Source organism: Quercus robur, chromosome 12 (genome assembly GCF_932294415.1).
Source record: "Quercus robur chromosome 12, dhQueRobu3.1, whole genome shotgun sequence".
Classification (NCBI taxonomy): domain Eukaryota; kingdom Viridiplantae; phylum Streptophyta; class Magnoliopsida; order Fagales; family Fagaceae; genus Quercus; species Quercus robur.
In genome coordinates this window covers 5,943,022-5,955,591 of record NC_065545.1, presented here as the reverse complement: position 1 = coordinate 5,955,591, position 12,570 = coordinate 5,943,022, and the positions used below count along the sequence as shown (strand labels likewise).

The 12,570-nt window shown below is 32.7% G+C and overlaps 1 protein-coding gene and 1 non-coding gene across 2 annotated transcripts; one reads left to right on the top strand and one right to left on the bottom strand.

Moving 5' to 3' along the window:
• Positions 1-2,514: 2,514 nt before the first annotated feature.
• Positions 2,515-2,587, bottom strand: TRNAA-CGC (transfer RNA alanine (anticodon CGC)). Its single transcript has one exon. It is a non-coding gene; the product is annotated as a tRNA-Ala (tRNA).
• Positions 2,588-3,078: 491 nt separating this feature from the next.
• LOC126709861 (uncharacterized) lies at positions 3,079-6,073 on the top strand. Its single transcript, XM_050410222.1, has 3 exons — positions 3,079-3,782; positions 5,431-5,474; positions 5,639-6,073. Exons 1-3 carry the CDS (start codon positions 3,680-3,682, stop codon positions 5,846-5,848), a joined length of 357 nt encoding a protein of 118 aa, XP_050266179.1. The 5' UTR covers positions 3,079-3,679; the 3' UTR covers positions 5,849-6,073.
• Positions 6,074-12,570: the final 6,497 nt, after the last annotated feature.

The following is a 12,570-nucleotide window of genomic DNA, read 5'->3' as shown; positions in this document are numbered from 1 at the left end:
TTTTGGTCATTTTTTTGGGTTTTGGGGGTACTTTGGTCATTTTTTGGGTTTCGAAGGTATTTTGGTCATTTTTAGGTTTTGATGGTATTTTGGTCATTTTTTTGGGTTTTGAGGGTATTTTGGTCATTTTTTGGGTTTTGGGGGTATTTTGGTCATTTTTTGGGTTTTGGGGGTATTTTGGTCATTTTTTGGTTTTAGAGGTATTTTGGTCATTTTTTAGGTTTTGGGGGGTATTTTGGTAATTTTTAGGTTTCGGGGGTATTTTGGTCATTTTTTGAGTTTTTGGGATATTTTGGTCATTTTTTGGGTTTCAGGGGGTATTTTGGTCATTTTAGTGGTTTTTAAGCATATTTGGTGATTTTAGAGATATCAAGGGTATTTTGGTCATTTTAGATGTTTCATGGGTATTTTACTAATTTTAGAGATTTTTGGGATAATTTTGGATGTCCAAGGGTATATTGGTAATTTTGGAAGATTAGGGGTATTTGCATCATTTTTGGTATTTATGAGTATTTTGGAGGTCAAGAGGGTATTCAAGTAGTTTTAGAGATATTTGGGTCATATTGGGTTAAATGGGTGGGTTACTAATTAAATGGGTTGGGTTGGTAATGGATAATTAATTTATATATAAACGGGTCATAAATGGATAAATGGGTAATTATACACCCAACCCATCTATGACCCAACCCATTTATGACCCAACCCGCCCATTTGCCACCCCTACAGTTGATCTTAGATGGTACAAAATGTTTAGGGGAGTGAGGGATGTGAGGTGCCGGGCCTGCTGGCTGGTGGGTACAAAGAATGATCAGTGGAGAGAGATAGATAGAGAGAACATCAAAATAAAAGAGGGGGAAGATTACATCACAGTAGTCATAAAGCTTGAATCAAACCCAAAACTCATACCAAGAAATTGAACCTTCAGAAACACCACACCTAAGTCTTCCTTGATTTAGACCTATTTAGATCCTAACACAAATAAATATTTACCCACATTGTCAAGAACACTCTGTTTGTAGAGGTTGAATATATGTTTGTACAGTTTTCTTTGGGTTTGGATTAGTGGTTTTCAGGTCTCTTTTCCTTCTTTCTCTAGGTTGTGTGAATATGACAATTTGGCTTTCTCTAGGTTGTGTGAATATGACAATTTGGTTTGGATTGATTGGCTCAAGAAAATTCTTAGAAAGAGGAAGAGTTTTCTTGAACCAAAACTTCACAATTTTTACAAAATTCTCACCTTTTGAACTTTTTTTTTTTTTTTTTTTTTGTTTTTGTTTTTGTTTTTAATGTTTTGGGAGGAGAAATACATAAAAAGGAGAGCAAAAATACATATTTATCCTATTTTTTAATGGAAGTAGGTTACGGGAGACAAATATAGCTCAGATGACAAAGTGACACTTTTATACAACTATGTACCTTCAATGTACATAATTTTAAAGAATATATACAATTTTGTACATTCAACATATATATAATCAATTTTCAAAGAATTTATCAAATTGTGTACATTCAAAGCACACAATTTTAAAAGAAAGTATATAAATTTGTACATTCAATTTACATATATATATATATATATATATATATTTTAAAAGTGTACAAAATTGTGTATATTCAACTTATACAATTTTTCAAAGAATATATCAAATTATGTACATTCAACACACACAATTATGTATATTCAACTTATACATTTAAAAAGAAAAGAGTACACAATTCTGTGTTGAATGTACACAATTTTCTTTTAAAAAAATACACAATTTTGTACAACATTACATAATTGTGTACATTTACATGCACAATTTTTTAAAAAACTTACACAATTGTATACATACACATTTAACAAAAAAATGTACATAACTCTGAATATTAACACACACAATTATGACCATGTGGTTCTCTACTCTCTCTTATTTAAGCTGTTCTGTACAGTGTGAACGTTACGTGGGTATGTCTTAGATGCCATCCTCGCTTCCATACTTGTGGACGAGAGCCCATACTCCAATTTCAATGGATCTTCTCCCTTCTCAGTGTGATAGAGATAAACATAAAACATTCAAAGCCAGAGTAATGAGGATTGAGGCGGTGCCCACATCTACATATTTATGTGCAATGGATATAATATCAAGATTTGACCAAGATATTTTTGAAGTCTTGAGAGCAAGGTCAATTATGAAAATTTATTGCATCGGTTGCCTACACGCAAAAGAGAGAGAGGCCACATATGACATAACTGGAAAATCAAAGTCTTGCTCTGAAGATTTGGGCCCTGGTCAACTATGAACGATTCTTCTTCTTCTTCTTTTAAAAAAAAAAAAAAAAAAAATAGCAAATTACCATGGCTGAGAAGATTTGGGCCTCATTGATTATGAGTTAGGCCCTGGTCAAAATGAAAAAAAAAAAAAGCAAATTACCATGGCTGAGAAGAGAAGATTTGGGCCTCATTGACTGTGAGTTAGGCCCTGGTCAAAATGAGCATTGTCTTAGGCTTCAGTTAAAATATAACAACAAAAATGGAGGTGCGGGGAATCGAACCCCGTGCCTCTCGCATGCGAAGCGAGCGCTCTACCATATGAGCTACACCCCCTCATCTCTGTCTTTAAATTGCAAAACATAATATTTTGTTAATAAATCTAGGATCCAGTTGACTACCATTTTAAATAAGTTTTGTTAACATTTTACAAGAAATAGGGGAAAAAAAAAGATTCATAAATCAGTTTTTTTTTTTTTTTTCTCTTCTCTCTTCTTATAAATTTTTTTTTAGAAGGGAAAGTTAACAAATAAGCATTCATTTTGTAATTTTCTTTAGAAATTTTTTTATAAAAAAAAAATAATTAATTTTTTTGAAAAATTTTTATTAGAAGGAAAAGTTAACAAATAAGCATTGATTTTGAAATTATTTAGAAATTTTCTTTTTATAAAAAAAGAAAAAAAATAATTAATTTTTTGGATAAATTTTTATATTTTTTCATAAAAATAATATTATCAAATTATCCGTTAACCGACCGTTTCTAAAATAGTTCACCATATCTATAGAACTAGTATTAGGCGGTGCAGTTTTAATTGCTTGGGGGAGTGGGCGCAAACGCAAGTGCTTTTACTGTCGTGACCTCAGACTCAGAGACGTGCCCACTGGCTCGCATTCCACCACAACGTCTTAGCAAGCAATTAAAGTGGCTTCAATGCCCACTGTCTGTTTCTGCAACACAAAGCAAAGTACAATAACTCACTCAATGTCTTACCATTAATCTATGTATCTTCTTCACTGCTATGAAAACACAGTCATTTAGTGAAACCCACATGGGTCTCCTTTATTTCTCTCATTTACCACCTCTCTTTGACACAGCAGCAATAAATAAACAAAACACTAACTTCATTTTCAAAGGTATGGGTTTTGTATAGTTTCTGTGTACGCGGTCCCCCTTCTTTCTCTTCCACCGCCTTTTATCTTCACGGATTTTCTGGTAAACTTTGGTGTTCTCTGAATCTTTTCTAGCTGTGACGAGAGACAGTTGATTCCGTTTTTTATTTTTATTTTTTTCCCTTGTGCGGATGGGTTGAGTTGGTTACTTTACTATTATATAAGGTGGTGTTTTCACTTGCGTGACAAACAAACACACTCTTTTTGGAGCACATTCTCATTTGGGAGTTTCTGGTTTCGTTATTAATTTGTGACATTATGAAGGTTTCTGGCTTATGGGTCTTGCTCTTGCTCTTCGTTTTTGGGACAACTTTCTTGTCCCTTAACGTCTCTGGCAGAAGAATTGTCTCCCTTGTGCCCGGTAAATACTTTCCCTTTTGTTACTTTGGTTTCTGTTTGAGAAATGTTTGTTATTTTGGTGTTCGGTTTTTTAGTTACAATATGTTGTTACTTGTTTAGGAATATGGAAATGCTGATGGGGTTGAGTGAGAAATCTTTATGTTATTTTATGATTTGGTTGATGGGTGTGCAAAATTGCTTGCTTATTGTTGTCGTTCTTTTTGTGTGTAGTGCAATTGTTTTCTCATAGCTAAAGGTGCTTGGCTCAAGTGCATAACTAGCTCTTATCATGCCAAGCATCTATATAATTATAAATATTAATAGGGGTTGTGTTCAAGTTAAAATTATAGTAACTTTTGTACATATTACACTACTTAATAACTTTCTATTCGATATGTTTTTGGATTACAATGTTTCCTTATTCCTTACACACTAGCAAAATTTGAAGGTCACCACCAGAGATCAATAATTATTTGATCTATAAAAATTTTAAATTTCAAGTTGAACTTAAAAATTATACCCAAAACTTGTATTTTTGGATCTGATAGTAAGTAACATTGAATTGATATGAAATTTGACATGCATATGATGAACATAGAGAATATCTACTACTTTGATCATTCTAGTTTAAGAAGAAAGGGCTTGGTGTACCTGATGCACCATGTTAGCTAAAAAGCTGACAATTTGGTGCATCATACTCCATATATGGTTGCATGTCCATTTTAGAAGCTATAAATTCTTTATCTTTTAAAATTTGTAGAAGAATTTTAGTTATTCAATATTGACCAAATAATGAGTCAAATGGAGCACTCCGGAAAATTATGATTGTCATGTCTGATGCAATTAACAATGCAGTTGCTTATTATGACGCAAATCAAGGCTAAGTGAAGGTGCTTTTCCATTGCCATTTTATGGTACATGGTTATGAATCTATATTACCTCTTATGTGATTTGCAGTTCTTTATTCACATGTCACACCTGCCATTCTTAACAACAATCATGATTCTGTTCCATGTGTTACAGTTGATTTTTGCTCATAAACACATGCTTTTTGCACTGGTAGATATAAAAAAGGGAAACTCATTTGATGGTAAAGCATGATCTCTCTATTTTCTTTTTCTTTTTTTGTCATCAAGTACCCTGCATAATTTGATCCCATGACCATGATTTTCTGTTGGCTTGACCCTTCATTGGACAACAGTTTGTAAGCTGTGTTAGAACTTGGCATGGACACAACTGTTGTGCCTTTTCTGGTCATTTGCCGTTACAGATTACAGTCTTGGAGTCTGCATTTGTTCTATTCTTTGATTTGAAATCCCTCTTGGATCATATTTACATTTTGGTGGTATGATATAAATATGCCAGTGTTGCTATAACATATGTCGTGTCTAAGGTGGGTCTGCAGATGACTTTACTGGATTGGCTCTCTAAATTGTTCCTTTTTTCTCAGGAAAAAAAATTCCAATTTCCTATAATTTTACTGATTATGACATGTGTAATACATCTAATTATAATATTGAATAACATATCCCTCTCTAGATTTAACCAAATAGATTAGGGAATGATGAAATCTTTAAATCAGGCCAAATTAGCATTTTCAAATTATATGTAGCATAAGCCAAAAACTCTTTTAGATAATGATATTATCCTCTGCTTTAATTTTATTCCAGATGATGATGGTACGAGGGTGGCCACAACAAGCAGGAGGCTGAAGGTAGTATTCATATGTCCATTTTGACTAACCAGCAGGCTGTCTCAACCGTAGCTATCTAAAAGGCCACAACTCAGAATAGTCTTGGCTTTAATTGATTAATATTTTATGCACAGATGAGACTTCTTTTAATAAAACGTTGGGATCTGTTCTTTCTTAAATTGCAGGAAAGTGGCTATAATTTTGGCACTGACAAGGAGAGTCAAGTAGGCAATATAAATCTGGATGATTACCACCCCATTGATCCAGCTCCAACTACAAAGACATCAATAAGACCCGGACCTATTGAGCACGGAACTCCTGTCAATCCATATATTCCAAGGCCCTCTCCTCCTACTCCCAGTCCTAGTTCTCCCAAGATTGGCGGTTTAACTTAGCGTACTCAAGATTTGTTCCACAGTAGCAGACATGATCAAAAGAAAGATGCAGGATCTTGCTATTAATATGCACGTTTGGTTTAGGCCCAGCGAAAAAAAAAATGCACGTGTTGTTCAAACCAGCTTGTATATTGTATAATGCTTATGCAGCCAACTTAAATATTTGAGTTTGCAGTGTACTATTTTATGTTTTTTAATGTGGAAATCTTATCCTAATTATTTAAATTGGCACTATGTTTAAGATATGATTGGCAGATTTGGTCCATGCCTCCATGGTAACTATTCTATTGATAATTTGAAATCACTTTCTTCCAAATTCTGAGAGCAATAAGAAGTTTTGTGTGCTTGTTGATTATTTTCACTAATGGGGAGTTGTTGGACCAATATTTTGTAGACAATTTCAACTCCTTGAATATTGGCTTGGGCCTCTTAGCCCTTAGGAGTTATTGGTTCACAATCTTGTATGCAGTTTCAACTCCTAGAGTGGTGACTTATCTTTATATATTGTGTAGGCTAGGGATTGCTGATGGTTTTAGTTTTAGTTTTACCATGAACACCGGGCAGGGGCGGGGGCGCTTCTCGTCCCCCCTTGCCAGAACTTTACTGCTTCTAAAACATGCTCTGGCCTACCTTGCCTGCTTGAGCTCTTCACCTCTTGCCTTTACTTCTGAGTTCTGACCATGAGCCATAGCTGGTTGGTTGTTTGTGTTTTCTGCTTTTACCAACAACTAGCATAATACCAGTTTGAACATACCTCAATCGATCCTCGTTTTCAACTAAATGTTGATAGAATAATAGAAACAAAGTGAAATTCTTTGAAACCCGAGGCATATAGAGTGCCAATAGGCCCTTTTTAATTTTAGTGCAGTCCCGGTTGGCCATTAGAGTACTACATTTCGATTGAACTAACCAAATACTTTGTTGTTGTTGTGAAAATCATTTCCATACAAACAGTACCAATTACTTGCGATTATAACCACTAATTATAGAGTACTACATTTTGATTGAACTAAATAAATTACCACTAATTATAGAGTACTACATTGCGATTGAACCAACCAAGTACTTTGTTGTTGTTATGAAAATCATTTCCATACAAACTACACTAATTACTTGCGATTTTAACCACTAATTAATTATATAGTACTACATTTCGATTGAACCAACCAAGTACTTTGTTGTTGTTGTGAAAATCATTTCCATACAAATTGCATCACTTACTTGCGATTTTAACAAATAATTATAGAGTACTACATTTCGATTGAACCAAACAAAGTACCACTAATTATAGAGTACTACATTTCAATTGAACCAACCAAGTACTTTGTTGTCGTTGTGAAAATCATTTCCATAAAAACTGCACCAATTACTTGCGATTTTAAACACTAATTATAGAATAGTTCTAGAACCACATACTATTTCATAACTTTTTGCCACAATTTTGACATAAAAAATTATGAATGTTTGTTTCCTCCACCACTCACACTTTCTGCCACATAACAATTGTGGTTGTTTAAAGTTGTGATAATAATTTTTCTTTTAATTATAAATTATAAATGGTGTTAGATCTTGACAACCAATGGTGGGATCTATGTTGAGGTGGTGTCCTAACAACTGACAGTTAGCTGTAAGTCATAATCTTGACATTAATGCAATAGCTTTTATCAATAAATATGTGCTTTGCTTAGCAATACCAATGCTAATGCAACCTCGTCCACACCATAACCCAAGTACAAGAGAAGCACTGCAAAACAGAAGTGAAACTTGCCCTCAAAATGCATCAACTCGTATATTATAGTGACTCATCTATACATGTGACTTGTTGCTATCAGCTAATTTACTTATTCTTTATGACAATATTTGACTACTGAATTGATTGCATCTTATTCTGAATGTTTTGTTGAGGAGGCAACTTTCAGAAAACAAGCCAAAAACAAGGAGAGAATAAACAGTGATGGTGCCCGGTCATTCATGGGCATGAATATCTCTGACTAGCTTATTTGCTTAAAAGTTAGATAAAAATGACTTTACACAAATAAGTTAACAACAAATAAGCACGGTCAAACTCAAGGTTATACTCTTTTAAGACTAAAAGGCAAAAATACAAAGAAATTATCATCATAATCAACAATAGCACCAACTTCAGACAAGACCCATAACATAAGGAAATCTCTTACTCCTCAAGCTAAAATCATTGCCACACCTTTGATTCTTTCTCAAATATCATCTCCCAATCCTTTCATCGCTGAAATGAACACTTTTGGGAGTTGAAAGCTTCATCAATCCACATCATACCCAGTGCTTTTCTTCTAGCTCATTTGCTTTTTTTCATTCATTAAACATAGAGGGACAGGATAAGAATTGCTAGGGAAACCCTGCATTTTTTAAGTCCCTACCATCACACTACTCTTTTTCTGGGTTTGAAAATGGAATAGTTATTAAAGCAATGGGGTTATGGGACCATGCAAAAATGTCATGTCGTAGAGTCACCCTCAATGTGGGGTACCATACTTTGGAGTTCACAAACGTAACATTATGTTACTTTTAAGTTTTTAAGTAACAAACCAATTATAATATGGAGTGTTTCTCAAGTGATGATGCTTTCGAACTCCTAACGATCATGATTTGTTAATTAAGGTTTGGTCTATATAAATGTCATCTTTATCAAATTAATAACAGATTGACATGTTGATTGGTAGCCGATGTCAACTCCAACCCAAATGCTGTCATAGTCAACTTTTCCAATCCTGCAATACTTTTTGTCCAATGTTTCAATTCACTAGATAGATACGGTATAAGATTGACACATTATTGTTATTGGACACGTATTATATTAGTGTTGAGTAACTTGAGTTCAATGTATTGAAGCACTAGATACAAGTTAAATTTGTTTAATCGCTTTTACTAATAAAATTTAATTTGTTTGACTAATAGAAGGACAATTTCTTTTCTCAACGTATCATGTATTAAGTAGAATTGGTGATGGATCCATGTAAAATTGATTGCAAGTATTAATAACTAACCATCTTAATAAGTCTTGAAAAAAAGTTTTGTTGACAGTAAAATTGTTGTTTGTTGGAAAATTGAAGCCAGAAAAATAAGTTTTTAGAATCAAGTATATAATTAAATTTGCTTGAAGTGGTAGGGTCAGATTTGGTTGACCATTAGACCAAACAATGTGAAATTAACATATCTAATTTTACTGCTTGTTATTTCCTCTGCAACCAAATTGCTGACTATCTCAAAGTGTCTCATTGGTCAAATTGAATTTGTGGATGATCACTTCTACGACAATCAAAACCAACCCAATAATTTCTCCTTTGGTGGGTTGTCGATTATTATACCAATTGTAAGAAGAGAAAGCATAAGATAAGCGGCCATTTTAGAACATGACTTTCATTTTTCAATCCAGAACCATTTATTAGTCATTTACACAATAGCAGGTTTAACCTGATGTGGGCTGTACATGATTTTTTATTGATTAATGAAGCAATAATTTATTGGATTATTTTCCAACCAAAAAAAAAAAAAAAAATTGGTTGCTTTATTTTCTGTTAGAGTTCATAGCAGTAAACTTTACTCCAGCTTGACATGATTATGGGTTTAATTCTGATATTGACCTGGATATCTAAAAATTATGCACTTCTGATTTAAGACCAAGAATCTTTTATTTCTTTTTTGGAAGAATAAGGGTCCGTTTGGATATCGCTTATTTTACTAAAAACTGAAAAAAAAAAAAAAAAAAAAAAATTACTGTTCACGCGTTTGGTACTGTTTATAAGCCTAAAATCACTGTTCATGGACAATGAACAGTGCCAAACACGTGTCCAAAAAAAAAAAAAAAAATGCAAGCAAGAAAGGCAATACCCAAACGACACCTATGTCCAATAATTTTGAAAAACCCCTAAACTATTTAAGCAGGAAAAAAAGACAGTAATTTAATGGAAAAATCATTCAGTGGGAAACTAGATGATTACCACTTGTGTTCATGAACACAAGTGGTAATCATCTAGTTTCCCACTGATTGGATACGCTGACACGCTATTAATTGATTAATAATTTAATAGTTCAATAATGCTTCCAAAAAAATAAAAACCAAAAAGAAAATGAAATAAATTCCACTGAGATTTTTTTTTAATAGATGATTGTGCTTTTTTATCATCAGATCAAAACACCAATTGGTTTTTGGTGTAGGTAGGGATTGAATATTAGGTCTCTTATTAAACCATCAGAAATTTTGCTAGTTGAGTTAACTAGACCCCGCAAACCTAAAATATTGTACAATCAATGATTCAAGAAAACTAAAAAAAAAAAAAAAAAAAAAAAAAAAAAAACTTACTTGATAAGTAATCTATGACCGTCCAAATTCTGGCAAACTACTTGAATTGGACCATATGAAGTTACTATTCTAGTCTTGTATAATGAATCTGTATCAGTGTCTGTGAAAAATAGAGAGACTTAGGACCCATAACCATAAGAGCAAAGACCCACTACAAATAAAGCAAAGGGAAATATGTGTACTGTATAGGAGGGCATGGATAGAGATATAGACAGTTGAGTTAACTAGAACCCGCACACCTAAAATACGGAACAATCAATGATTCAAGAAAAATTAAAAAAAAAAAAAAAAAAAAAAAACTTACTTGATAAGTAATCTATGACCGTCCAAATTCTGGTCACCACTACTTGAATTGGACCATATGAAGTTACTATTCTAGTCATGTATAATGAATTTGTATCAGTGTCTATGTGAAAAATAGAGAGACTTAGGACCCATAACCTTAAGAGCAAAGACCCACCACAAATAAAGCAAAGGGAAAGATGTGTACTGTATAGGAGGGCATGGACAGAGATATAGACAGTTGGGGACGGAGCATCCTAGAAAGTTATGCTTTTAGTTTAAGCTTAGCTTGCAAAATCATAGCCATTTAGTGCTGCCCCTCTTTATTAAGGGAAGTGGGGGCTTAGGCTTATTGCATTTGCAATAGAACAGTAACCAGGTATCATATCAAGGTACTTGGGAAGTGGGGGCTTAAGCCGATTAAGATTCTTGCATTTGCAATGAAACAGTACTATTAATTAAGTGTTGTGCTTAAAGGAAGAACAAATTGAAGGGCAATTTGGCGCATTTGCTTCCATTTGATTTGGGCAGGTAATCTTGTCTCAATGTCCTATAATCTATATGAAGAAATTATTCTTTGCCATAAGTAGTTTTGGGAAAAAGTTGGAGGAGAAAGCTATTTGTTCATCATTATGAATCGTGTCTTCTCATTTATTTTTCTTATTGGGATTGTCCTCTTATTTAAGATTTGTAAAATCAACTTATTGGGACTTTTAATTTGCTTTAAAAAAAGAAAAAGAAAAAAAGAAGTTGCAACTTTTATAGACTGACAGCTTGTATGAACATTCAATTAAAAGTGAATTTTCAATTGCGGCACAAAGTCATTAATGATTATTAATTAATTAGCCCTCAGGTGTTTCATGAATCATGACTTTATTTTTACGAATTATGTTAATTGCTTTGTCATTTTTTCATAAGACATTTTTAGAAACAGTTTCTAAATTAATACGCTTAGGGCATCTTTTAATATCTTTTTTTTTTTTTTTTTTTGCTAGGTAATTGTTTATTGCAGGGATAGAACCCCTGCGCTAATGGTTACAAGGAGAACCGGGTACCACTAGGCTACAAGGCCCGGTGGTAATATCTTCTTATTTTTACTGATCTATTTTTGGAAAAATTACATATTTAGTCCCTATTTTATACATCATATTTCAATTTGGTTCATAACATTTCAATTGTGTCAATTTGGTTTTTAACCTTTCAGTACCTTATCAATTTAGTCCTTACTGTTATTTTTTGGATGAAATTGATAAAACGTCTAATGGTCAAAATAAAAAATTAGCTTTCGTTGATGTGACAATACACTAAAATTTTATTTTAATTGTTTGACATGTCATCAATTTTCATCCAAGTCATAACAACGGGGAATAAATTGACATGACACTAAAAGGTTAGAGACCTAATTGATACAATTGAAAGGTTAAAGACCAAATTGAAATATGCTATAAAAGATAGAGACCGAATATGTAGTTTACCCTTTATTTTTCTTTAAGGATTTTGTTAAATGAGTACTTCAAGTTAAACATAAAATGTAGATTCTAATTAATTCAATTGGTAAAGTCTTTAATTTTGGATTCAATCATGAACTAACCATTTTTTCTCTACACTTGCAGTTTTCCATGTGCATAGTTGTGGCAAAAAAAATTATGACAAGTTGCTTATTATTTTTACATGGATTAACAATTTTTTCTCTACACTCATAGTTTTCTATGTGCATATATAATTGTGGCAAAAATTGTGGTGTTTTATGTGGTCCTAGAATTTTTGTTTTGTTAACAGATGTTTAAGGGCATTCATTTAGGAGATACAATTTAGAAGCTTTTTATAAGAAATTAAAAAAAAAAACTGATTTTTTACGATTTATATATATATATATATATATATTTTCTAAAATAGTTTATTAACAATAACAAATACTAACACATTAACCATACCATTTGTTTAAAAAGTAAACTAGCAAAATATTTGTAGTTTTTTAAAAAGTGAACTTAAGATTAAGAAAAGATAACATTTTAGGCTAGAAAAAAGAAACAGGTACAAATTATAGGAGATATCTTGCTATTAGCAAATTTGACATGGTGGAGTTTCAAGATACTCTAGA